This window comes from Eretmochelys imbricata, chromosome 3 (assembly GCF_965152235.1).
Source record: "Eretmochelys imbricata isolate rEreImb1 chromosome 3, rEreImb1.hap1, whole genome shotgun sequence".
Lineage (NCBI taxonomy): Eukaryota > Metazoa > Chordata > Testudines > Cheloniidae > Eretmochelys > Eretmochelys imbricata.
Window position 1 is genome coordinate 178,228,423 of NC_135574.1, and position 27,534 is coordinate 178,255,956.

At 42.5% G+C, this 27,534-nt stretch overlaps 1 protein-coding gene and 1 pseudogene across 1 annotated transcript; one reads left to right on the top strand and one right to left on the bottom strand.

Annotated features, from left to right (window-relative positions):
- The first annotated feature begins 562 nt into the window (after positions 1-562).
- Positions 563-2,260, top strand: GPR75 (G protein-coupled receptor 75). The gene has a single exon (XM_077811983.1). The coding sequence runs from the start codon at positions 608-610 to the stop codon at positions 2,258-2,260; it is 1,653 nt and encodes a 550-aa protein (XP_077668109.1). The 5' UTR covers positions 563-607.
- A 16,709-nt stretch (positions 2,261-18,969) lies between these two features.
- On the bottom strand, positions 18,970-21,422 carry LOC144262441 (toll-like receptor 2; annotated as a pseudogene).
- Between the last annotated feature and the right edge of the window lie 6,112 nt (positions 21,423-27,534).

Below are 27,534 nucleotides of genomic sequence, written 5' to 3' on the forward strand. Positions count from 1 at the left end.
CCTGGCCCTGGCTGGGCAGTCCGGGGCCACCCGCCAGGAGCCGGCCGCGCCGCCCCTACCCCGGACCCGCCGCTCCCCTGGGCTCAGCGACTCCCTTTCCCGGGGCGAGAGGGCAACCGGGCAGTGCTGCCCCTGCCGCCGCGGCTCCGGGTCTGTGCCCGCGCTGCGGGAGCGGGGCTGTGGGGTGGGCATGGCCCTATTCACCAGGGAGCCTGGGGGTGGGGCAGGCTCTGACTGGGGCCTTTGCCTTCTTTTACCGGGTGGGGGAGGTCTGGCCTGCCTGCAGGGACTGGGGTCTCTCCCTGGCCCCCGTCCCCTGTCTCCGTCCATGCCTTACTGACTGGGAGGGCTCCTGTGCTTTAGGGAAGAGCCCTGCCCCAGCCCCTAGGGGATGAGGTGTGTGTCCTGTTAGGTCCCTCTCATTCCTAACATCTGTGATTCAGTGACTCATGCTCTTTTGTGGGCTAATCTCTGTGCTCTGACTTTTTTTCCTTTGGGTGGGGGTGTGTACAGGCTTCATCCACCATGGACCCACTTTGCCCCAAACCTCTAAGTTGAGACACTGGACTCCCCTTTTGGGGGTGGGAGTGTGTTTATTTTTGTGAAGATGAACCTGACAGGCAGGCTGCAGAACTGGGCTGACCAAAGGCGCTTGGATCCTTTCAACACCTCCCTACAGCTGCTGCACTCTCTCAGTGGGAATTCCACCTCTTCCTCTTTCCAGGGGGATCTCCAGGAGATCATCCACACAGCCACGCTGGTCACCTGCACCTTTCTGCTGGCCCTCATCTTCTGCCTGGGGTCCTATGGCAACCTCATTGTCTTCTTGTCCTTCTTCGACCCAGCCTTCAGGAAATTCAGGACTAACTTTGACTTTATGATCCTCAACTTGTCCTTCTGCGACCTCTTCATTTGTGGGGTAACTGCCCCCATGTTTGCCTTCGTCCTGTTTTTCAACTCTGTGAATGGTGTTCCTGATGCTTTCTGCTTCACTTTCCACCTCACCAGCTCTGGCTTCATCATCATGTCTCTCAAGACAGTGGCTGTGATTGCCCTGCACCGGCTGCGGATGGTGCTGGGGAAGCAGCCCAACCGAACTGCCTCCTTCCCTTGCACTCTCCTGCTCACCTTGCTCTTGTGGGCCACAAGCTTCACCTTGGCTACCTTGGCCACCCTGAGAACCCGTAAGTCCCGCCTCTGCCTCCCCATGTCCAGCCTGATCAGTGGCGAAGGGAAGATCATCCTCTACTTGTATGTGAGTGATTTCATTTGCTGTGTAGCTGTGGTCTCAGTCTCCTATATCATGATAGCCCAGACATTGAGGAGAAATGCCCAAGTGAGGAAATGTCCCCCCATCATCACAGTAGATGCCTCCAGACCGCAGCCTTTCATTGGACCTCGTGCTTCAGGAGGGGTGGATGAGGTGCAGTGTGCTATGCCTGCTTTGTACAGGAACCAGAACTACAACAAGTTGCAGCATGTCCAGACCCATGGCTACAGTAAGAATCTCAGCCAGCTGCCAGCTCCAGCATCCACCAGGCTCCAACTGGTGTCTACAGTGAATTTGTCCACAGCTAAAGACTCCAAAGCGGTGGTGACATGTGTGGTCATTGTCCTCTCTGTCTTAGTTTGCTGTCTCCCCCTGGGGATCTTCTTGGTGCAGGATGTGCTGTCCAGTAATGGTGGTTTCATCCTCTACCAGTTTGAGTTGTGTGGATTTACCCTCATTTTTTTCAAATCTGGATTAAATCCTTTTATATATTCCCGGAACAGTGCTGGACTTAGGAGGAGAGTCCTTTGGTGTCTCCAATATTTAGCCTTTGGTTTTTTCTGTTGCAAGCAGAAGACAAGGCTTCGAGCCATGGGCAAAGGGAGCTTGGAAGTCAACAGAAACAAGTCATCCCATCATGAAACCAATTCGGCATACATGTTGTCTCCAAAACCTCAGAAAAAGTTTGTGGATCAAGCTTGTGGTCCTAGTCATTCTAAGGAAAGTGTGTTGAGTCCTAAGGCTTCTGTTGGACATCAGCACTATGCACAGAGCAGCTCAACCCCCATGAATACCCGCATTGAACCTTATTACAGCATTTATAACAGCAGCCCTTCACAGGAAATGAGCACACCAAATAGCTTACAGCCAGTAAAGTCTACTTTTGGATTTGCCAAATCCTATATTGCCATGCATTATCATACCACTAATGACTTGGTGCGAGATTATGACAGCACTTCAGCTAAACAGATTCCTGTCCCCTCTGTTTAACTTGGAGGATGCTATCAGAGAAAGTTGACCACACTTCATCTGGTTTTCTGTCTCCCCTTGTTTGTTTTTGTTCATGATTATTCTGAACTCAAAGGTATAGTATTATATCTGATTTTGCTATCCAGTTGCCAATTTACAAATTACTAATATTGTTAATATTCAGTTATTTAGAGTTGAACTAAGCAGTAGAATACTGTTTCCACAATATTTTTTTGAAATTGTATAATTTTTCATTAATAAAAAGGGCATCTTTTAGATTTGTACTTGGAATAGTTATATTAGGGTGTTTTTGTTACTAAATTTTATGCTGAACACTGTAAGTGTGGAAAGTGTAGGTTTAATTACATCATGTGGCAAAGTATGTAAAGAAAACAGACTTTGCCAACATTATGGTTTGTTATATATTTGCTGTATTTTTAAGAATATAGAAAACCATGTTGCCAGTGAATTGGGTGGATGCTTAAGGATTTATCTTGATAACTTGAGTATAAAGTTTGTTTTATTGCAGGTGTTGAAAGAATGAATAATATTCCTATAAAAAGTGCCAGACTGAGTAAATTTTTCTGTGGTTCTAACGTGAAATCCTGACTTTATTGAAGTCAATGGAAAATTCTCACTGACTTCAGTGGGACCAGGATATCACTCCTGGTTACTTATAAATAGCTGTATATCACTACCTATTAGGAATGATCCTTGCAAGAGGCATTGTGCCTTGTTATATGGTAATCTTAATTTTTGTTATACCTTTATTGTAGACACTGGTGTCATAAAATACCATTTTAATGGTGTATGGAGAAATGATTTTCAACTGATAAAAGTTAACTTGCAATGCCTAATTATAAGTTTTACTTGAGGATACAAATGACTATTGCAATATCACAGTGCTGACATTTATGTGCTAATGCAGTAGCCTATGTAATTTTCTACTTTACAAACTGTTACCTGAGGAGCAGTGTTGTTGTTTGGTTTTTGTCTATGACTTTATATATTTCGCAGATTAGGATCTGACATTGCCATCAAATGCGGGTAGAAATGACTAATATCTGGAAAAAACAAAATTACCAAGTAATCATAATATTACTACTCTTTTTTCAGATTTTGTTATCTACTAAAACATTTTAAAACAGTCTAGTGATGAATTATTTACCTTGAAGTCAGATTATTTGTCTACTTCTGCATTTTATCTACAGCCCTACATAAGCAACAAAATATAGAAGTGAAATATTTTTATAATGCTGATATTTAGCTTTATTGTATTATGTGTTGTGGAAATCCCTATTGAAACAGGATGGTTTTAGTTTTAAAATAAAGTTTTTTTCTATTAAATTGGCAGCCAAAATTTTCAGATTGGTGTTCTTAAAGTCAGTCACTTAAATACGTGCTCTGTATTTCAAAAGTGCTGAACACCTCTGAACTCCTATAGACTTCAGCAGAAGCTCTGAAATAATTAACCCACTTATAAGTTCAGGTGCCTCATTTTAGCCACCCAAGTTTGAAAAAGTTGGCATCTTTAATTAACAAAATTACATCGTTTGGTTCCAGGGAAATGATTTATTATTTAGAAAAAGAAAAACATCCTTTCATAGTAATGTGAATAGTTTTAGCTGGCTTTTTTAGAAACTAAACTATTTTACAGTGTTTCCACTGAAGAATGTCACTTTAATGAATAATTTTCTTAGTTTTAAGAAAATAAAATATAATAGTAATTTAAACGGTTTCAGAGTAGCAGCCACGTTAGTCTGTATTCGCAAAAAGAAAAGGAGGACTTGTGGCACCTCAGAGACTAACAAATTTATTTGAGCATCCGATGAAGTGAGCTGTAGCTCATGAAAGCTTATGCTCAAATAAATTTGTTAGTCTCTAAGGTGCCACAAGTCCTCCTTTTCTTTTTTAGTAATTTAAACATGACATAATTTCTTGCAGTAAGGAATCTAACAAATTTCTATCACAAATGTAAAGTTGAAATAATTTCAATGGTTCCTTTCTCCCTACCCAGATATTTTTTTCTGTGAATGAACAACATGGGCCTTGCTAAAATGACGATAAAATATAACTAACTAAAATGTCTCACGTTTGTTTTTTTTTTCTGTCTTTGGATTACTCCTTAGCATGATGCCCCATAATTTTTTGGGGTGGAGATGATGTTATGGGCTTGATCCTGCAGTTCTCACTCAGACACCACACTGATTGCACTACGTGGCAGCTTTACTTAAGAAAGGATATTAGGACTGGGCCCTGACTCTGAGAAATGGATGCAGGATTGGGTCCTATATGTATTTAACTTGCACATCTCCTGTTCTGCATTCCTGGCATGTCCGAACTTCCCACTGAAGTCAGTGAGAGTTTTGGGTGTTCAAGGATTGCTAGATCAGGTTTTAAGGTGGTTTGTTTGTTTATGTTCCTTAAATTACGCATTTTGCTTTGAATTGTGATCTCCATAACATGTGATCTCCATAACATGACTAAGGGTTATGATCACTTTGCTCATAAAAGTAAATGTATTCAATATTTGCGTGATGAGTAAAGTGAGAAAGGGATTGAAATCTTTTCAAAATATTTTATAATGTTTTTTCTTAAGTTAACTGCTGATGTAACTTTGTATTCCTAATATTTTTAAATGTTTGTGGTCTCAGATAATAAAATGTAGCATTTCTGAACTTTTAACTGCAATAAGAACACTGTCCAATTTGAGTTGTCCTACATAATATTAAATAACAAAGCATTTTGTGGAGCTGAATGTATGTGATAAATAGAAAATATATTATGTTGCTGTAATTTTATTGAAGTGATTCCTTAATTTAAGTATCAGGAGTCATTAGAAGATCACAAAATAAGTGATTTTTATCTCCAGTAATCTTATTTGTTTGTACTATAGTAGTACCTAACTGGCCCCATTAAATCAGGGCACCATTATGCTGGACACGGAATAAAATTTCCTTACTTCCTAAGAAAGTGACAGTCTAACTGAGACAAGACGCAACATGTGAATGGTTAGGGGGGTGGACCACCCATACTAAGAGATTGAAAAGAATGGAGATGAATAAGAGAGGACATGATAAAAGTATATATAATACTGAATGGTTTAGAGACGGTAGATCTGGAGCTTCTGTTCTCCCTGGCTGATAACACAAGAAGTGAAACTGAAAGGTGGCATGTCCTTGTATTATAACACAGAATTAGGCTGGAGAACTCATAGCTGCATAATGTCATTGAGACCAAGAATCTACCAAGATTCAAAGAGGGATTGGACATTTATATGAGTAATAAGAACATCCAGAGTTATAATAGTTAATGCCAAGAAATTTTGGAAGGATATAAAACCTCCTGCTTCAGGATTTAAAACATTTTCTGATTTAGGGATTAGGATAAAACCTTCATATGGGGGGGGGTGGTGAGGGAGATTATCCTTACTGTGGGGTTACTTCACCTTCCTCTGAAGCATCTGATGCTGATCATTGTTTAAGATGGGATATTCTGTAACAAATATATGGGAGAAATGAGGAGGAAAACACTAATATTAGTCAGATATGTGCACAGCCAGATGATTTTCAGTTAATTTATTTTATAAACTAAAAAATAAATCCTTACTGGTCATCTACCTAGTGCTTATAATTTGGCAATTTCTCATAGACTTCATGGTAAAAATAGATCTGGAGAAGAGACCATCAGGGGGCCAAAATAACATGGCTCTCTGAAGCCTGAGCTTTGAGGGGATAGCAAAGAATTTGCCTCCATCAACCCCCACACCCCCAAACCTACAAAACTTCCCCAAAAACAGACCATACTGTTGCAGAGGATGGATTCTCCAAGGAATTCTGAACATTTAAAAAGATAACTCACTAAGGGTATGTCTACACTACGAAATTAGGTCAATATTATAGAAGTCGATTTTTAGACATCGATTTTATACAGTCGATTGCGTATGTCCACACTAAGTGCATTATGGCAGCGGAGTGCGTCCTCACTACCAGGGCTAGCATCGACTTACGGAGCGGTGCACTGTGGGTAGCTATCCCACAGTCCCCGCAGTCTCTGCCGCCCATTGGAATTCTGGGTTAAGCTCCCAATGCCTGATGGGGCAAAAACATTGTTGCGGGTGGTTTTGGGTACATGTCGTCAGTCGCCCCTCCCTCTGCGAAAGCAATGGCAGACAATCGTTTCGTGCCTTTTTTCCGTGCAGACGCCATACTGCTTTCAGCAGATGGTGCAGTAGGACTGCTAATTGTCGTCATCCACCACTTCCGCTGCAACTCTGCTCTGTCTCAATAGCGAATTTCTCCATGTTGTCTGTCATGGGCTCCTGGGTACGTTTGTTCTTCCTCAGGCAATGTGCACAGTGCTAACCGTCGTCCTCCACCGCTTCCGCTGCAACTCTGCTCTCCTGCTCTCATGAATCTACCTCGCAGGTCCTCTTGTCGGTCTCAATAAATATCTATTCTCGTGGCATCCGTCGTCAGCCACTGCTTCCGCTGCAACTCTTCTCTTCAGCAGACACCATACCACGGCAAGCATGGAGCCTGCTCAGATCACCGCGGCAGTTATGAGCATTATAAACACCTCGCGTATTATCCTGCACTATGTGCAGAACCAGAACATGCAAAAGCAGGCAAGGAGGTGACGGCAGTGCAGTGATGAGAGTGATGAGGACATAGACACAGACTTCTCTCAAAGTACGGGCCCTGGCAATTTGGACATCCTGGTGGTAATGGGGCAGACTCATGCCGTGGAATGCCGATTCTGGGCCCTGGAAACAAGCACAGACTGGTGGTACCGCATAGGGTTGCAGGTCTGGGATGATTCCCAGTGGCTGTGAAACTTTCGCATGCTTAAGGGCACTTTCATGGAACTTTGTGACTTGCTTTCCCCTGACCTGAAGCGCAACAATACCAAGATGAGAGCAGCCCTCACAGTTCACAAGCAAGTGGCGATAGCCCTCTGGAAGCTTGCATTGCCAGACAACTACCGGTCAGTCAGGAATCAATTTGGAGTGGGCAAATCTACTGTGGGGGCTGCTGTGATCCATGTAGCCAACCCAATCACTGATGTTCTGCTATCAAGGGTAGTGACTCTGGGAAATTGCAGGTCATAGTGGATGGTTTTGTTGCAATGGGATTCCCTAACTGTGGTGGGGCGATAGACGGAATGCATATCCCTATCTTGGGACCGGAGCACCTTGCCAACCAGTATGTAAACCACAAGGGGTACTTTTCAATGGTGCTGCAAGCACTGGTGGATCACAAGGGACGTTTCACCAACATCAACGTGGGATGGCCGGGAAAGATACATGATGCTCGCATCTTCAGGAACTCTGGTCTGTTTGAAGAGCTGCAGGAAGGGACTTACTTCCCAGACCAGAAAATAGCTGTTGGGGGTGTTGAAATGCCTATAGTTATCCTTGGGGACCCAGCCTAGCCCTTAATACCCTAGCTCATGAAACCATATGCAGGCACCCTGGACAGTAGTAAGGAACAGTTCAACTATAAGCTGAGCAAGTGCAGAATGGTGGTAGAATATGCATTTGGACATTTAAAAGCACGCTGGCGCAGTTTACTGACTCGGTTAGATCTCAGCGAAACCAATATTCCCATTGTTATTGCTGCTTGCTGTGTGCTCCACAATATCTGTGAGAGTAAGGGGGAGACGTTTATGGTGGGATGGGAGGTTGAGGCAAATTGCCTGTCCGCTGATTATGTGCAGCCAAACACCAGGGCAATTAGAAGAGCACAGCGGGGCACACTGTGCATCAGAGAAGCTTTGAAAACCAGTTTCATGACTGGCCAGACTACATTGTGACAGTTCTGTTTGTTTCTCCTTGATGAAAACCCACCCCCTTGGTTCACTCTACTTCCCTGTAAGCCAACTGCCCTCCCCCCTTCGATCACTACTTGCAGAGGCAATAAAGTCATTGTTGTTTCAAAATCATGCATTCTTTATTAATTCATAACACAAATAGGGGGATAACTGCCAAGGTAGCCCAGGAGGGGTGGGTGAGGAGGGAAGCACCGGGTGGGGTGGTGGATGGGGGGAGGAGGGAAGGATAAGGCCACACTGCACTTCAAGAGTTATTGAATGCCAGCCTTCTGTTGCTTGGGCAGCCTCTGGGATGGAGTGGTTGGGTGCCCAGAGGGCCCCCCCCGCACGTTCTTGGGCATCTGGTTGAGGAGGCTATGGAACTTGGGGAGGAGGGTGGGTGGTTACACAGGGGCTGCAGTGGCAGTCTGTGCTCCTGCTGCCTTTCCTGCAGCTCCACCAGATGCCAGAGCATATCAGTTTAATCCCCCAGTAGCCTCAGCATTGCATCCTGCCTCCTCCCATCACGCTGCCACCACATCTCCTCTTGCTCCTGCAACCTCTCATCTTGCTTGTCCCTCCTGTCCTTGTGTTCATTTTCTGCTTTCCTGGATTCTGCCAGTGTTTGCCTCCAAGCATTCTGCAGAGCTCTTTCAGTGCAGGCGGACTGTATAAGCTCAGAGAACATTTCATCATGAGTGCGTTTTTTTTGCCTTCTTATCTGTGCTAGCCTCTGGGACGGAGATGGTAAGGGGAACGTTGAAATATTTGCAGCTGCAGGAGGAAAAAAGGGAGAGTAGTGTTTAAAAAGACACATTTTAGAGAACAATGGGTAGACTCTTTCATGTTGAACCAAGCTGTTAACATTACATAGCACATGTGCTTTTGGTACAAGGTCTCATTTTGCCTCTTATATTGAGGGCCTGCCGGTTTGGTGTGAGAGATCACACACGCAGGGCCGGGCAACAGAATTTGGCTCGCAGGTAGCCATGGTAACCCACAGTCTTTCGGCTTCTTCAGCCTTCATAACATGGGAATAGTTTCAAACAGCGGCGCCCTCCTTTCCCGTACCAAGCACCCATTGGGTTGGCCATTTAAAAGTGGGGGCTGCGGTTTTCAGGTTAATGTGAAGCACAAACCCAACTAACCCCCCCCCTCCTAATTCTCTGGGATGATCACTTCACCCCTCCTCCCACCGCCTGACTAGTATCAGAGAAGATCCCTGCCAACCAAATGCGAACAGCTCAGCGTGAACGGCGCCCCCCCTCCACCGCGTGGCTAATAGCAGGGATGATTTCTTTTCAGCCACAGGCAAACAGCCCAGCAGGAACAGCCACCTCTGAATGTCCCCTTAATAATGTCCCTGGAGGATTTCCGTTCCATCCCCAGACATGTTAACAGACTTTTCCAGTAACTGTACTGGCCGCGAATGCATCCCAAGTCTTCAGGACAAATTAATCATTAAACATGTTTGCTTTTAAACCATGTATTATATTTACAAAGGTACACTCACCAGAGGTATCTTCTCTGGCTTCATGGTCCGGGAGCCCGCCTTGCGAGGGTTGGGAGGGATTGGCTCCAGGGTGATAAACAGTTTCTGGCTGTTGGAGAGAACGGTTTCTCTGCTTGCCTGTTGTGCGCTATCCTCCTCCTCCTCCTCATCTTCCTCATCCCCAAAATCCTCATCCCTGTTGTGTGAGACTCCCCTCTTGCAGGTATTCACGGACAGGGGTGGGGTAGTGGTAGGGACACCCCCTAGAATTGCATGCAGCTCATCATAGAAGCGGCATGTCTGGGGCTCTGACCCAGAGTGGTTGTTTGCCTCTTTGGTTTTTTGGTAGGCTTGCCTGAGCTCCTTAATTTTCACATGGCACTGCTACAAGTCCCTGTTATTGCCTCTGTCCATCATGCCCTTGGAGATTTTTTCAAATATATTGGCATTTTGTCTTTTGGAACGGAATTCTGATAGCACAGATTCATCTCCCCATATAGCGATCAGATCCAGTACCTCCTGTTCGATCCATGCTGGAGCTCTTTTGTGATTCTGGGACTGCATGGTCACCTGTGCTGATGAGCTCTCCATGGTCACCTCTGCTGATGAGCTTATCACACTGGCCAAACAGGAAATGAAATTCAAAAGTTCCCGGTGCTTTTCCTGTGTACCTGGCTAGTGCTGAGTTGAAAGTGCTGTCCAGAGTGGTCACAATGGAGCACTCTGGGTTAGCTCCCGGAGGCCAATACCATCAAATTGTGTCCACACTACCCCAAATTCGACCCAGTGATATCAATTTCAGCACTAATCCCCTCATCGGGGAGGAGTACAGAAATCGATTTTAAGAGCCCTTTAAGTTGACAAAAATGGCTTCATCATGTGGACGGGTGCAGGGTTAAATGGATCTAATGGTGCTAAATTTGACCTAAACTCGCAGTGTAGACCAGGGCTGAGAAGATTGTTTCTGGCTCACAGCATGGAGAAATCTCTCAGACTCCAAGTGAACTCATGGCAGTGAAATTAGGCAAAAATGCCAGAGCTGAAGAAAATCAAATGGCAACTAAAGCAGGCATTCTGGAGATGACCTCTGAGTTTAAGGCATGAGAGATGATTTGACGATCAAGCTTTTTGCAATAAAGAAGGAAGTTGCTGACTTGGAAGAGCGAGTCACTGGCCTAAGAAAAGCAAGTGAGAGAAACAGAGCTACAGAACCACATGGCACTGAGGGAACAGAGAGAGAGAGATGCAGCTTAAATTGGACAATATGGAAAACAGATAAAGAAGGGAGAATATCAGAATTAAGGGTCTGCCTGAAAACGCTGAAGGAGGAAACCCAATCTGATATGTAAAACCTTTAATTCTAGAGTTGTTACATCTAAGCTCTCTGGGAGAGGTAAAAGTGGAGAGAGCACACAGGGCACTGCTCCACCAGGCTGGGCCTCATAATAATAATAATAATAAACTCAGAGACCTAAATGTGAAATTAGCAGCAGAAAAATTTAATTACGAAAAAAGCCAGAGAGCATTTAGAGTTCATACTCAAAGGTCATAAGCTGCACATTTTCCATGATCTCTCTGCCCTAACCTTAAAAAAAAGAAGAGAGCTACAGGAAATTACAGGAACGCTCAGGAGAGCAGATAGCCACTAGAAATGGGGATTCCCATTTAAATTTTCATTCAGCTTCCAAAATCAGTATTATACAGTAAGAAACTTTAAACAAGGAAAAAATACAACCCCGTTGCTTGTGATAGAAATCAAAATCTCAGACATACAAGAAATCTCTCCAGAGGTAGTAACTAGAGATAAGCTCCTCAAAAACTCTTGGGAAACGGTGAAACCCAGGAAAAAGAAGAAATGAAAAGAAAAGACAAAAGACCTTAGATACCATACTGGCAATGGCAGAAGTGAAGGTGAATAAGGGAACTCAGATATCTGAGGAGTAATCTAAAGCTAACCAGAAGGGACTTCTCGGGAGTCATCAGGAATGAACAGCTGAACAGTAACTATGTTATTGTTATAAAGAAAATAATATGACATTTGCTTTATTTGGGATTACCAATAATATCTGTCTTCTGTTAGCCTAACAGTTTTTAACAAAGCACAGTCATTTGGGGATTGTTTTGCATGTTAAATTGGTATTTCAGTTGTGGATTTAGCGTCTGGGGAATGCAGGAGAGGGGAGGGAACTGAGGAGGTTGGGGGAGGGATTAATACAAGAAATAGATGGAGGTTTACAAACAAAAACAAAGCTATATTCAGGCACACAATCATGAATGCAACATAATTAGAAACGAGAGACATTGGCAACAAAAGGTTCATAGAATCGTAGGACTGGAAGGGACCTCAAGAGGTCTTCTAGTTCAGTCCCCTACACTCAAGGTAGGCCGAAGTATTATCTAGACCAACCCTGAGAAGTGTATGTCTAACCTGCTCTTAAAAATATTCAGTGATGGAGATTCCACAACCTCCCTAGGCAATTTATTTTAATGCTTAACTACCCTGACAGGAAGTTTTTTCTAATGTCCAACCTAAACCTCTCTTGCTGCAATTTGAGCCCATTGCTTTTGTCCTATCCTCAGAGGTTAAGAAGAACAAATTTTTGCCCTCCTCCTTGTAACAACCTTTTATGTACTTGAAAACAGTTATCATGTCCTCCCTCAGTCTTCTCTTCTCCAGACTAAACAAACCCAATGTTTTCAATCTTCCCTCATCGGTCATGTTTTCTACATCTTTAATCATTTTTGTTGCTTGTCTCTGGACTTTCTCCAATTTGTCCACATCTTTCCTGAATTGTGGTCCCCAGAACTGGACACAATATTCCAGTTGAGGCCTTATGAGTGCAGAGTAGAGTGGAAGAATTATTTCTTGTGTCTTGCTTACAACACTCCTGTTAATACATCCCAGAATAATGTTTGCTTTTTTTGCAACAGTGTTACACTGTTGACTCATATTTAGTTGATATCTACTATGACCTCCCAGATCCCTTTATGCAGTACTCCTTCCTAGGCATCATTTCTCATTTTGCATGTGTGCAACTGATTGTTCCTTCCTAAGTGGAATATTTTGCATTTGTCCTTATCAAATTTCATCCTATTTACTTCAAAGCACTTGCAACCCCTACCAGCTTGGTGTCGTCCACAAACTTTATAAGTGTACTCTCTGTGCTATTATTTAAATCATTGATGAAGATATTGAACATAACAGAACCCAGAACTAATCTCTGTGGGACCCCACTTAATATGCCCTTCCGGCTTGACTGTGAACCACTGATAACTATTCTCCAACCAGTTATGCACCCGCTGTATAGTAGCTCCAGCTAAGTTGTATTTCCCTAGTTTGTATATGAGAAGGTCATGTATCAAAAGCCTTATTAAAGTCAAGATATACCACATCTACAACTCTCCACCCGCCGCCCCCCTCTCCCCCCTCCAGTCTTGTTCCCTGTCAAAGAAAGCTATTAGGGTGCCATCAAACAGCTAAAGAATCACAGTAATTTCAAATTTTTCATTAAGCTAAATAGTTACTCTCAATGGCTCTTCCTTTTAAAGTAATGTCTTTGAATGTGAAAGGGCTAAGTAATGTCATTAATTGGAAAAATAGCCTTGGTAGAATTTTTAAAAATTCACCCTCAAATTATTCTACATCAAGAAACTCATTTTCAGGAAGGGCAAATTACTGGTGGTGGTTTCAACAGACATTTTTTGGTTCAGCAAAAGAGGAGATGAGTGGGCATATTTGCTAAATACATATCTTTTCAGATAAAAATCAATTTAAGAATAAACAAGGATGATTTATATTGTTGAAGGGTACAATTGCAGGGTTAGTAGTAACAATGGGTATTGAAGCTTATGCTCTAATAAATTTGTTAGTCTCTAAGGTGCAACAAGTACTCCTGTTCTTTTTGCAGATACAGACCAACACGGCTGCTACTCTGAAACCTGAAATGGGTATTGAGTATGTTTCCAACTCAAAGCAAAAAACTTGTTTTAAGGATATTTTTAAAACACTGGAAAGTTTCTGGATTTAAAGTAAATTATGCCAAATCTGAAATACTAGCTATAAATTTGCAAGATGCTGAAAAGTCACTCCTCCAGAAAATATTTGGGTACAAACAGGGAACAAATTCTATAAGATACCTGGGGATTCAAATTACAAACAACGTACAATTTAAATATCTATGATTTAAATATCAAACCACACTTCAGCAAATGAAAAAAGATCTGGAGTGCTGGGGAAGTATATAATTTCTTGGTTGGGAAGACTAGTTACAGTCAAAGTGAACATCGTGCCAAGGTATACATCTTTCTCAAAGTGAACATCTTCTTTCAAAATCTTTCTGTGAGTATCCCAGATAAAACACTAGTGGGAATACAGAGCATGTTGTTTGAATACATATGTGGCATTCAAAAAGAATAAGACTGAGTGCAGATACTTCGTATAGAGCTATTAAACAGGGTGAACTAAGTGTTCCAAGTATTCTAGGGTACTATTAAGCCAGCCAGCTCAAAGTAGTAGTGAATTGGTGATGCTCTAACCCAGAAAACCACGGGGCCTTTATTGAACAAGAAAATTGAAGCAGTGTAAACACTGCTAGGTGACCGTGGAGTAACAACAACAAAAAAGAATGCCCTCCAGAAATGTATACACCTCCTTTAGCAAATGCTACTCTGTAGGTTTGGGATAGAGATAAGATACATTCCCCCCCCTCCCCCCCAATGATACCCATTGCAAATAATCCAGATCTTAACCCAAATCGTGAACTAGAAAGCTTCAAAGATTGGGAGAGTCATGGAATACACCCAGTTGGTGAGCAATTCAGTAAAGAAATTGTCTAACTTATTTAGAGATCAAAACTAAGTTTAACTGACACACTCTTTCCTGGTACCAGTACTTTCAGGTCAGACATGATGTTTCTCAACTTTCTAGAAAACCTGTTTTATATTAAAAGCTAACTTTAATAGAAGCTATATGTATTGTCAGTTAGGAGACAAAAATTATAACTAATTGATATCAATCTTTGCACACAACTCTCCTAACAAACAAAAAAATGTCCATGTATGAAACACTGGGAAAAGGATGTGGCTCGACAGATTACGCCAGAGCAGTGGGCTTTCATGTGGAAAAGAGGACCAGCAACCTCAGTCTGTAGCACAATAAAAGAAAATGTCTTTAAGATACTACATTAATAGTACCTCATGCCAGTCAGATTAAAAAATATAGATAGATTGAATGGGACTAAATGTTGGAGAAATTGTGGTGAAAGAGGAGATTTTATGCATGTATAGTGGATGTGTCCAGTCATTAGAGAGTATTGGTATGCAATTGGTAACCAAATATCACAAATTGTTGGCTATTTATTACCAGATGATCGTTTGGTCATCCTTTTAGGGCTCCCGAGTAGAAATGGCCACAGAAGAGGAAATGTAGGATTAATTTCCTGTCTGCTAATAGCTGCTCAGCTATTGGTAAAGAAAAATAGCTGGTGATTGCTCCTCTTCCTCTAACCCCATTGTCCCTTAGACTGTGAGCTCTTAGGGGCAGGGCCCATCCCTACGTGATGGTCTGAAAAGAACCTAGTGCCATAAACAAATCACTAATAATAATAGTTTGAGCAGGATGTTTTATGCATGAGATAGCATGGAAGAGAGCACAAAGGAGCTTGTGGGAGAAATGGACAAAATTGGTGGTGACTGCCAGATAACTTATACTTATTTACATGAGCATAATTATAGGTTATAATTTTAAAAATGTTTATGATATTGCAGCAGTTTTTGCAGTTCTTGACTTCCAGTGATGACGATTAATTTCTTCACCCATTAGAGTGATTGATGCCATGGTCTCTTTCTGTATATATTTTTCATTTCCGCACTATAAAAGCTTACAAGTCATGTAATTATTGGAAATACTGTACTTACATGATGTCAAGAAGTTATTAGAGAAGGCTTGACACTTCAGCGCTCTTTGTGGCCTCTTTACAATAGAACTAGGATAGCAATTTCCAAACTGAAGATCACAGGTCTGAAGGTTCTGGGTTCTCTATCCACTGATGACAGTGATGTTTGCATGCATGTTGAGATGGAATCTTTACAAAGACAGAGCAAGAGAAACTATGAGAAAATCCATAGGTTCAGTGAAAGCCATAATCAGTATTGAGTGTTTAAATAGATGCACATCTATCTAGCTTGGAGTCTTTGACCTAAGAATCAAACCTAAGATTTAAATCTGAAGCCATTGAAGACTGGCACAGCCCAGCACTTCAGGTGCAGTGAAGTGTAAGCTGCAGCAGAGAGGGAGCTATACTAACAGTCCTGGTGGGATTCAGTTATTTAATCTGGCTGCCGTTTCATATCCAACTTGCTTTCCTGGACAGAGCAAGAATGTAGTGTTGTAATGGGATAGACTGGGTTTATGTAAACAGATAAGGCTAAGGTAGGAAATCTGGATGGGGAGAAGAAGAGAAGCTATTCTAGGAAGCCTGGGCACAGTCAAATCTATGTAACCACAGAATATTTCTGATTAATCAAACAGATTTTAATTAACGCAGAATTTATTTAATTATAACTTTGCTAGCAAATACAATTGAAAATAAGTCACTCCATGTTCTTGCCCAAAGAACATTTTGGTTGAAATCCTCAGCTGAGAGGAGTTTAGCAAATAGCTATTATAAATGTTAGAAAATGGACGGTTTCCAAAGCTGGGAATATATAGCTCATAATTTTGAAAATTACTTACGTAAATACCATAGTTTCCTTTTAAAATCCCAGAACTCTAAACCTAATGGTTCAAATTCAGCTCAGGGATAAGAAGGAGCAATTGCCATTGAGTCAATGTACCTGCTCATAACTCACACCAGGCTAACTTTGGCTGGTTGTATTCACTTGCTCATTAATTCATAAGGTTACTATTTCTGCTCTTGGATAACTCAGAATTACTCCTTATTTTATACTGTTGGTAGTGATTGGAGAATCATACCCACTGGTGGAGTAGCCTCCCAATAGGCTTTTAGTAGCCTCCCAATAGGCTTTCTGGCTTTTAGTAACACCGAGGCTGTCTTATAACGAAACATGTGTAAATTACTTAGGTAGACCAGAGGTCTCTTTTCTGTGGACAGCTTCAACATTTGTTTATGGACTACTTGAGGTCTGTCATTCATGATAGAAACATTGGACCGTCAAGCTTTATGAATGCGATAAACAAATGGCATACAAGTCCCATCTACACTAGAACATTGATCAAAGCTGAGAACAGTTGCCAGCAGTGGGTTACTGACTTGGTGTTGAAAACAGTGTTATTTTTAATGTAGATGAGACAAAAACATTTTTCCACATTGCAGAAAGCACAATTGAGACTTGATTCTACCAGGCCTCAATCACATTTGTTGTAGCAGCACAGAACACATTTTTGTCCCACTTGCACTAGAAAGCAGCACAAAGGGAGAACACACAGGTTCACAGACAGACTTGAGGTGAAGTATGCCATTTATTTGCTGCTTCAGTTAGCAATCAGTCCACCAAAACAGGGCACAGCATAGGGTTAAATGCAAGCACGCACCCACATTCGGGGTGCTCCCCTTAAATACATTGTTACAAAGTTACTCGTTATATATAAACACCTTCCTGCCTAGCACAAAAGATTAGTTTGCTAACTCAGTTGTTTACCTGATTGGACTGATGACCAAGTTATTTACCTGATCAGGTTGGTGACCCAGATGTTCCCCTGGCTGTTCTCCTTCCCCGTCGGACAAGCAGGCATCTTTTCACATGTCCCAACACCTAAACTATACATTCTACGTATCACATCCTATGCCAACCTACCCCTTACTCCCCTAGCTCGTGAAGCTGTACACCAGCCACCTTCACCGATGTCTAGGGTTCTGTGGCTGGATTGTAGCTGTGCTTGGACAGCCTCTTCTCCCCACAGTCCAACATCTCCTGTCTGCTCCAGACCAGAGCGAGTCTGGCGCATGCAGCCAGCATGGTCAGCTGGACAGTTGCACACAACAGCGGAGAGCTGCTAGATGGGCTCACCAAGAAGGACAATCAGGAAAAGGCATTTCAAAAATTCAAGAGGTTTTGAAAGGGTGTGGGGGGCTTCCGGTCTCCATAGGTAATGGATTGTCTACATTTGCACTGCATGAGCCTCAGTATATCAGCCATAGCTCGACATCCCTCGGGGAGGTAGTGTTACTCTGTCAGCATAATGGAGAGCTGACTTCAGTGGGAGACAAATTTAAGCACAGACACATGCACAACTAGGTCAGTGCAAGGTGGTTTATCCATGTAGGGTAGACCAGGCCTAGGAGTAGCATTTCTTATTCCTTTCCTGATCACTCATGATCTGGCAAGGATGAAGTTGAAAAACAAAAAGCATGTAAAATCAGTGAGTTTTCTGTTCCTTGCTACAATGTGGTGCTGGTCCCTGATGTCAGCTGGAATTTCTCCATGTCTCTGCCCTAAGATGAAGTAGTCTGAGTCACCCTGTCCATCACCAGTATTTCTCCATTAGCTGCGGAGCATATCTCTTTCTTGGCCTTCTCTTGCCTGCATGGTCATGGGTTAGAGACTTTTTCTTCTTCGTACTTTCTTAAGTGTCTGGGTAGATACCTTAGGGATATCTGTACATACATACATCTAGTTGTCAATGGATATTCTATAGTACCCATCACTGTAATATTTAAGCTCTGATCTATTCCAATACTTTAGCCATTGAATAAGGGCTCACAACACAACATGGATCATCTTTCCCCAATGGTTTGTGTTAACAGAGTCTTTTAGTCTATAAAGTCCTTGCTTCTGTAAAGGATTTTGCAAACCACAGATGTGAAGTGCTATTCAATTACTACATATTATTTATTGTGAATTTTTTTTTCGTCTCTAGAAGCAGTTTTCAGAGTGGGCACTACCAGGTTTGGGAGTGATTGCAAATGTGTTGGTTTCTGAACTGCAACACTTTGTTCAGTCTGGATCACAAGAATGTTGTGTTATGACCTTTGTTTTCTGCTCTGTCTTTTCTGAGCAATATTAGATCTCCATAATGTTAACCACATCTGTGCCTTTTAACCACATTGTTTTTGACTAGTTCGCCGGAGATTTTGAAAAGATATTTACAGCATATGATATGACTCAAGTTTTTCTTTGCTGAAATCCACTATATTTCCTGAACCACTGACGAGGTTTAAAATTGTAGACTATCAAACCCTAAGAAATCATGACTTTGTCTGATAATATCAAAGCCTCGGTATTCCACATGATAGCTTCTTTTCAAGATGAAATGAATGTACATGGCACAAACTGGTTAATAATCTCTCATTGGACTGATCAGTTTATAGATTTAATTCCTATTTTGTAAATGGAAAGCTTTCCTGAAATTAAATATGCAAATATGCCTTATTTGACTGCAAATGTTACATCAGAAGCTTAATGTATTCTAACAGTCACATTCCATCTCGTACATATATTTTGTCAGTCCATTATCTGCTTTCAAAGCAAGTGGGTCGTTGAATGTTTTTAAGGCACCTGTGAGCTGGTGCCAGAATATTTTCTGTTTGTATTCCTCTGGGCTCCATTTTAAATGGGTTTTCCTTTTCAACAGTTTTCTGAGTTCGCTGAATTTCTGTGGTACACTGTTGGGTATGAGGTCTTCCAACACAACCATAATGAGAGAATCTTCATTTTCATTCAGGACCTGATGTTCAGCAAAATACAGTTCATATTGACACCAGCAGCCGTTTCAAAGCTGGGGGAGAAAACAAAAAGGACCTGATGGCTGTTCTCTGTGCAATAGAAAATATTACCAAGTACCAGATGCCCCAGTTTGAATTCTCTCTCTCTCTCTCTCTCTCTCTCTCTCTCTCTCATGGTAACATATTTTAAACTCATTCATTTCTAGTTTTTCCAACAAATTCTCTTTAGTCCAACTTGTATAATTTTCACTGTATGAAATGAAGGCATCATACAACTGATTTTCTGGCCTATTTTTGCATTGTTTCATTTTTTCCATGTACCAGTTCCAGCCCATTTTTACATTCCAGGGTCCATCAAAATGCCAGATAAGCCTGTTATTACTGACATAGATTATATGTCTGTACAAGCTGTAATAGCCATTTGAACACCAATGGAACGATGCACTCCTTTTATCTGGTGGAAAACTGCATCTTAGATTTTCTTGTCCATTTATTTGCAGATTTGGTCTATGGATATATGTATTCACAAACCAGTGCAAGTCACAGTTACAGAAAAAATGTTTCCCTTGAACAGTTAAAACATTTAATTTATTCAGACTCCCCAGAATGTCTTCCACTATTGTACTAATGGCATTGTTGCTAATATCTAACTTAATCAAAGATTCTAGAAACAACCCACTTTGTAGAAATGAGATCTTATTCCCAGATAAATTAAAATATTTCCATATTGGAAGAAATCTTCCAAAATGATCTGAAATCTCTGATACTCAATTTTGACTGATGTCTAGACCAGTGAGCAAAATAATTGGACTGGTAGGATCTATTTGGTTTATTAGATTTCCAGAAAGGTTAAGTTTCAGAGTAACAGCCGTGTTAGTCTGTATTCGCAAAAGGTGCCACAAGTACTCCTTTTCTTTTTATTATGTTAATGTCACTGTTGCTTAAATCCAGATGCTGCAGAGCGGTTGATAAGTCAGGGAAATTTAGAAATGGGGTTATTGCTAAGGTCTAAAAATAGCAATTCTTGCACATTACTGACAAATTACTGGAGTTCTACAATAGAACAGTTTGACATTTCTAAATGATTTACTTTCTCTGGCAGGCTTTCTATAGGTGTACCTTCTTGTCTTCTAATATATGAAATTGCAACAATATGTATACTTCCAGGTTCAGTTTTGTCTACAACTGTTCCAGAGCTGACTGGATCACAAGTATAGATGAACTGATTTCCCTGAATATATATCTTTTCTTAATCAAACAATTTTGCACCAAAACTTTTGCTATTTGATTTATGCTTGTGAAAGACTAATCAATTATGTTAATTGTTGAAGGGAGACATATAGTATCTAAGTTGTTTATGGGATTGTTACTGATATTTAAAAACAAAAGCTTGCTGGATGTGAAATGACAAATATTTCCAATATCTACATTGCTAATTGTTATTTTGTTGTAACTAGCATCAATAGACTGTACATTTTCCATTGGAAGAAAAAGGATAAAAAGTGACAAGAGATCAATTTCCAGATTGTTGTAACTAATGTTCAGCTCTAAAATACTGTCCAGCTGATCTTTGCAAAGACTGACATGGCATACGTTTTTTCTTGTCAGATCTTCCTTAGACAGTTTACTGTTTGAAAGATCAAAAACTCCATATTTTGGCATTTGACAGAAAGCATGCCTTATCATAGAAGGTGGAAACACAGTTATGTTTTTATCTAGTCTTTGAAAGTCCTGTACGCTTCACCTGAACTTAGAATGAACATTTAACAAGCCAGATGAACCTTTGGAATATTGCAACCTTTCAGCTGACACAGAAGACTTCAAAGCAGTCTCTGATGATCTTTCAAAATATTTATAAATGTTGTGGAAAATCTGAGGTTTCATGTATTTGTAAGAATTTTAGATGAGGTGCAAGATAAGGAATTTCATGCAACTGGTTGTTAAATGAAAGATTTACAGAAATATGGTTGAATAGATTCTCAAAGGCACCAGATTCAATTTCCTGAATCTGATTGTAGGAAATGTCTAACACTTGCAGAGCACCAAACCCTTCAAAGTCTTTTCTGATTATTTTTTCAGTAATGTTATGTGAGAAGTCAAGGGCTCTTGCAGCTTTTGGAGCCTGTACCTCAGATATAGATGAAAGGTTTAAATAGGAGTAGTTAGAAAATTTGGAGCTAGAGGTATTATAATCCATCCTCCTCATTGAATAAGAAAGAAATTAAGTAGAAATGAAAGACTCTGGTAAGGAACCCAATCCTGGAGAAAAGAAAGGTAAAAGCAATTAGTATAATCCTTTCAACATTAAATAGACCCTTATAGCAATTCAAGTCTTGGTTTACTTTTAACTGTATATATTTTAAAAGGGAGCCAGCTGGGCATATTTAAAAGGGGGAGGGATAGCTCAGTGGTTTGAGCATTAGCCTGCTAAACCCAGGGTTGTGAGGTCAATCCTTGAGGGGGCCATTTAGGGATCTGGAGTAAAATTGGGGATTGGTCCTGCTTTGAGCAGGGGGTTAGACTAGATGACCTCCTGAGGTCCCTTCCAATCCTGATATTCTGTGAAACACTTGGCAGTGCTTTTGGAACACTGAGAACTTGATTGTCCATTCTGTTCAGGCTGGGGCTGAATGGAGTGGAGACAGTTGGTCACAGGGCTACAATATTTTATAGTCATTTAAAAGAAGGATGGAAATGTTTACATGGCACCATGTTAATTACAACTTCTTGTCATTTTCCTGATTATTTCACCCCTACATTTTTCAGGATATATTCTGGCACTGTTACTCCACAGCTGTACTATTAAATTCAGTGGAACTCTTCCAAAAGTAGGGCAGTACTCAGTGTAAGTAAGAATGGCAGGGTCTGGTTCTTCGCTCCTACATACACGGTGTAGAGGTTATTCTCGGTAATAATACTCCTGCCTGAAGTTTATATGATGAATATTGCCAGTATTTCTGCTCTGTAACCTCATAGGATATTTACAATAAAATAAAACCAAAACCAACTAACTAAAATAATCACCAAAGGGCCACATGTCAGCTGCAGATACTTCCACTGCCCCACATTTATTTTAGGGTTCAATTTAAATGTATGTAAAATCCTCCATTGATTTGTTCTAGCCTCTCTCACAAACCTTGTGTCTTTCCCTGTATCTAACACTAGCCTCCTCTCTATGCCAGTATACAGTCAAACTGCAGATGGTGTAACTCTCTCCCCTGCTGACTCTGCCCTGTGGAATAGCTTCCCAGGATCAGTATAACCCCCGCTATTATTCTGGGACTAAATGTTTTCATTTGTTTACCACTCAGCCTTTTGGCCTAGCTTTTCTCTAATGCCATTTTCAGCACTGGGCTTGTTACTAGAAAACAAGAAGTTTCTAAGCACCATGTTCACCCGGGTTGTGTGGGGGTGACTAAGGTTATGACCTCACTATGTAATTTGCTTCTGTTAGTCTCTTAATCTAAGGTACGGTTTACAATATACTGTTGCAACCGCTTCTAACAGGCACCAGACCTGTACCAGTGAGAGCCCTCCGCAGCTAGCTCCTGCACTGGGTAATCCCTGCCTCGGTGAGAGGCTGAGGCATAGGCGCAGTTTGACTTCTATATTTGGGGTGGGGAGGGTGACTCCAGTCAGGCCAACAGGGCCACACATGGGAGTGGGGGGCAATTCCGTGACTGCCCACAGGGTTGCCATTTCAGATTGGGGGAAGGGGTGTCACAAGTTTATCCATGATTCCAAGGGCTACTTAGGCAACTGAAAGCTCTAGTGTTTTTGCAGATAATAACTTAGAAATATCTGACAGGAGCATTGTATCTAATTCCTATACCAAGAAAGAAATTTAAATAAATATTAGACCCACTCAGCTCTAATACGAACATGTTCTGATATCTTGTGGCAAGTCACTTGTGGGACATAGGTTAGACTGAAAATTGTAATGTATAGCCTTACTCAGATACTCTTACTAAAGTCAGAAGGGACCATCATGACCATCTAGTCTGACTTCCTGCACATTTCAGGCCACAGAACCTCACCCACCCACTCCTGTAATAGACCTATAACCAGTGATGCTGACTTTCTAATGTGCCAGGGGATGCTCAACCCCCTGGCTGTGCCCCAGCCCCCACCCCTACTCCACCCCTTCCCCAAGCCCCCCCCCCGCCTCCTCCTAGGCCCACCCTGCCCCACTCCACCCCTTCCCCCAAGCCCCTGCCTGCCTCTTCCCGCCCGCGCTCCACCCTACTCCACCTCTTCTCACCCTGTTCCTCCCCTGAGCGCACCCTGCCCTCACTCCTCCCCCTCCCTCAGTGCCTCCTGCACAGCGTAGAACAACTGATCGGTGGGGCCGCTGGCAGACAGGAGGCACTAGAGGTGTCAGGGGGATCTGGCTGCTATTTTTCCCCCATGGGTGCTCCAGGGCTGGAACACCCATGGAGTCAGCGCCTATGCCCCTAACCTCTAGCTGGGTTATTGAAGTCTTCATATCATGGTTTAAAGGTTTAAAATCAAGTTACAGAGAATTCACCATTTACACTTGTCGTAACCATACAGCTAAGGGTAGCTTGGAATTCCCCCTTACTTGTAAGGGGTTAAGAAGCTCAAATAACCTGGTTGGCATCTGACCAAAAGGACCAACAGAGAAAGAAGATACTTTCAAATCGGGGGGGGGGGGAGGGAAGGTGGAAGGCTTTGTTTGTGCTGTTTGTGTGTTTCCTGGGGAAGCAGAGAAGCAACAGGTCAGAAAACTCCTTCTCCTAAAACCATCCTAAAACAAGTCTCAATATTACAAAAAGAATAAGTAAATAAGGCAAGGCACGTTAGATTATCTTTACTTTTTAGCTTGTGAATTTTCCCTGTGCTAAGAAGGAGGTTTATCCCTGTTTTTTCATTGTTGTTGTTGTTGTTGTTGTCTTTTGTAATTTTAAAGTTTTGCCTAGAGGGAAATCCTCTGTGTTTTGAATCTGATTACCCTGTAAAGTTACCTTCAATCCTGATTTTACAGAGGTGCTGCTTTTACTTTTTTCCCCTTTATAATAAAGTTCTGTTTTTTAAGAATCTGGTTTACCTATTTGATTGGCATATTATTCTCAAGCCTCCCCAGGAAAGGGGGTGAAGGGGTTTGGGGGGATATTTTAGGGAACAGGAACTCCAAGTGGTCCTTTTCCTGAATCTTTGTCTAACTCACTTGGTGGTGGCAGCAGTACCCATCCAAGGACAAGGAAGTATTTGTGCCTTGGGGAAGTTTTTAACCTAAGCTGGTAGAAATAAGTTTAGGGGGTCTTTCATGTGGGTCCCCACATCTGTACCTTAGAGTTCAGAGTGGGGAGGGAACCCTGACAACACTAGTTTAAATCTGCAAGTGAGCCCATGCCCCTGGCTTCAGAAGGCGGCGACCCCCCCGCCCGCACTGTCTCTGCCAATCTGACCAGAGAGAAATTCCTTCCTGACCTCAGATATGGTGACCATGTGGGCAGATATCTGGGAAAGAATTCTCTGTAGTAATTCAGAGCCCTCTCTATCTAGTGTCCTGTCTCCAGCCATTGGGGATTTTTGCTACAGGTAGTCACCAGGGGTCACACACCACTGTAGGCAGTCCTAGCATACCATCCCCTCCATAAACTTATCAAGCTTATTTTTGAAGTCATTTAGGTTTTTTGCCCCCACTGCTCCCCTTGGGAGGTTGCTCCAGAATTTCACTCCTCTGATCATTAGAAACCTTCACCTAATTTCAAGCCTAAACTTGTTGATGGCCAACTTATATGCATTTGTTCTGGGGTCCACATTGATGCTTAACTTAAATAACTCCTCTCTCTCCCTGGTGTTTATCCCTCTGATGTATTTATAGAGAGCAATCATATCTCCCCTCAATCTTCTATTGGTTAGGCTAATTAAGCCAAGCTCTTTGAGTCTCTTCTCATAAGGTAGGTTTTCCATTCCTCAGATCATCCTAGTAGCCTTTCTTTGTACCTATTCCAGTTTGAATTAATCTTTCTTAAACATGGGAGACCAGAATTGCACACAGTATTCCAGATGAGGTCTCACCAGTGCCTTGTATAATGGCACTAACACTTCCCTGTCTCTACTGGAAATATCTCACCTGATGCATGGTAGGACTGCATTAGCTTTTTTCACAGCTGCATCACATTAATCACAGGATGACTATGAGCTGTCAACCCAGCTCTTTCTCCTCTTCTGTCACTTCCAACTGATAAATTCCCAGCTTATAGCAAAAATTCTTGTTGTTAGTCCCTAAATGCATCACCTTGCACTTTGCACTATTAAATTTCATCCCATTTCTATAACTCCAGTTTACAAGGTCTTCCTGATCTTCTTGTATAGTATTCCAGTTCCCTTCCCTATTGGTAATAACTCCCAACTTTGTGTCATCTGCAAATTTTATTAGCACACTCCCACTTTTTGTGCCAAGGTCAGCAATAAAAATGTTAATTAACAGTGGTCCCAAGACTGATCCCTGAGGAACTCCACTAGTAACCTCCCTCTATTCTGCCAGTTCACCTTTCAGTATCGCCTGATGTAGTCTCGCCTTTAACCAGCTCCTTATCCATCTTTCAGTTCTCATATTAATCCCCATCTTCTCCAATTTAACTCATAATTTCCCATAGGGAACTCTATCAAATGCCTTACAGATATCCTGGTAGATTAGATCTACTGCATTTCTTTTGTCTAAAAAAGTCAGTTATCTTCTCAAAGAAAGATATTAGTAACTTTGTTACCACCCCTTGAATACAACAATTGAAACAATTGTAGAAAAATCTACAATTACTTTCTATCATTTAGGCTACTTACTTTTTGCAGTTCACCAAGCTTGGAACAGATCATTTAACTTTAGGAAACATTCTAACAGCAGGACAGTGGGGTGGGAGGAGGTATTGTTTCATATTCTCTGTGTATATATAAAGTCTGCTGCAGTTTCCACGGTATGCATCTGATGAAGTGAGCTGTAGCTCACGAAAGCTCATGCTCAAATAAATTGGTTAGTCTCTAAGGTGCCACAAGTACTCCTTTTCTTTTTGCGAATACAGACTAACACGGCTGTTACTCTGAAACCATTCTAACAGCCCTTTCTTATCTTAATCACCTGTTAATCTCTCTGTTTAAACAAAATTCTGACTTCCTACCTCAGAGGTGCAAGTTGGGAACAGCACTCTCCTGTCCTTACATTGCACACTCATGCCACCCCCAAACTCCACCTGTGGGCAGAGGAGCCAGAGGAAAGGGTCATGAATCTATTGCTGTCCTGATCTAAATGTTACCTGGGTTAGTGAGTTCAGTGTCTCTCTTAGAGCTCAGCCCCTTACACTGCCCACCCACCTCTGACCGACCCACAGGGACAACACTGCTCAGGTCTGGGGTGTGTCATGCCCTGACTGTGAGGGAAAGTTGGAGCCTGCCTAGCTCTGCCCTTGCTGAGATGGGAGTGGGGTTGGGAGAAGAAGGAGGGGGAGAGGGGCCACCTGGAATCAGCACAAGCCCTGATTTCTGCTCTGCTTGCCCAGGCTGGCTGGGGCCCACAGGAAGACTAGCCAGCTAGTGCACTAGTGACTAGCTGCACTCTTGTCAGTGGCCCTCCTTCTGACATGGGGCTATCATGCATAGGTGCCGACTCCGTGGGTGCTCTGGAGCTGGAGCACCCACAGGGAAAAATCGGTGGGTGTTCTGCACCCACCGGCAGCCAAGCTCCCCGCCCCACCCCGCTCCTCCCACCTCACCTCCTCCTCTGCCTCCTTCCCTGAGCATGCTGTGTCCCCGCTCCTCCACCTACCTCCCAGTGGTTGCCGCTGCCAAACAGCCGTAGCAAGCTCCAGGAGGGAGGGGGATTTGGGGAAGGAGTCGAATAGGGGCAGGGAGGGGGCGGAGTTGGGACGGGGACTTTGGGGAAGTGGTTGGAATGGGGCGGGCAGGGGCGAGGCAGGGGTGGAGTCGGGGTGGGGCCGGCGGCAGAGGGGGGGTCGAGCACCCACGGGACCATTAGATGTCAGCACCTATGCTGTCACAGAGTGATCCTACCACCTCTACACCAGCAGAACAGAGCCACTACATGGGGGGGGGGGGATTTCCCAGCAGCCTCTATGCCTCTTCTGACCTCGGGGCACCACCAAAGAAGGCAAGGGTAGCCCTTGCATAGTAACTTTTCCCCAGCATGCCTTTCTGGGGCTGGTCCTTTGGCAAGGCCAAGTAACCAACCCCTAACATGACTATTTCCTAACTGAGAGCTGCTGTATTTCCCCCTCTTCCCTATAGAGAGTCTCTGTTGTGTTTTCCCCTTCTTACTCTCCAATCATGGC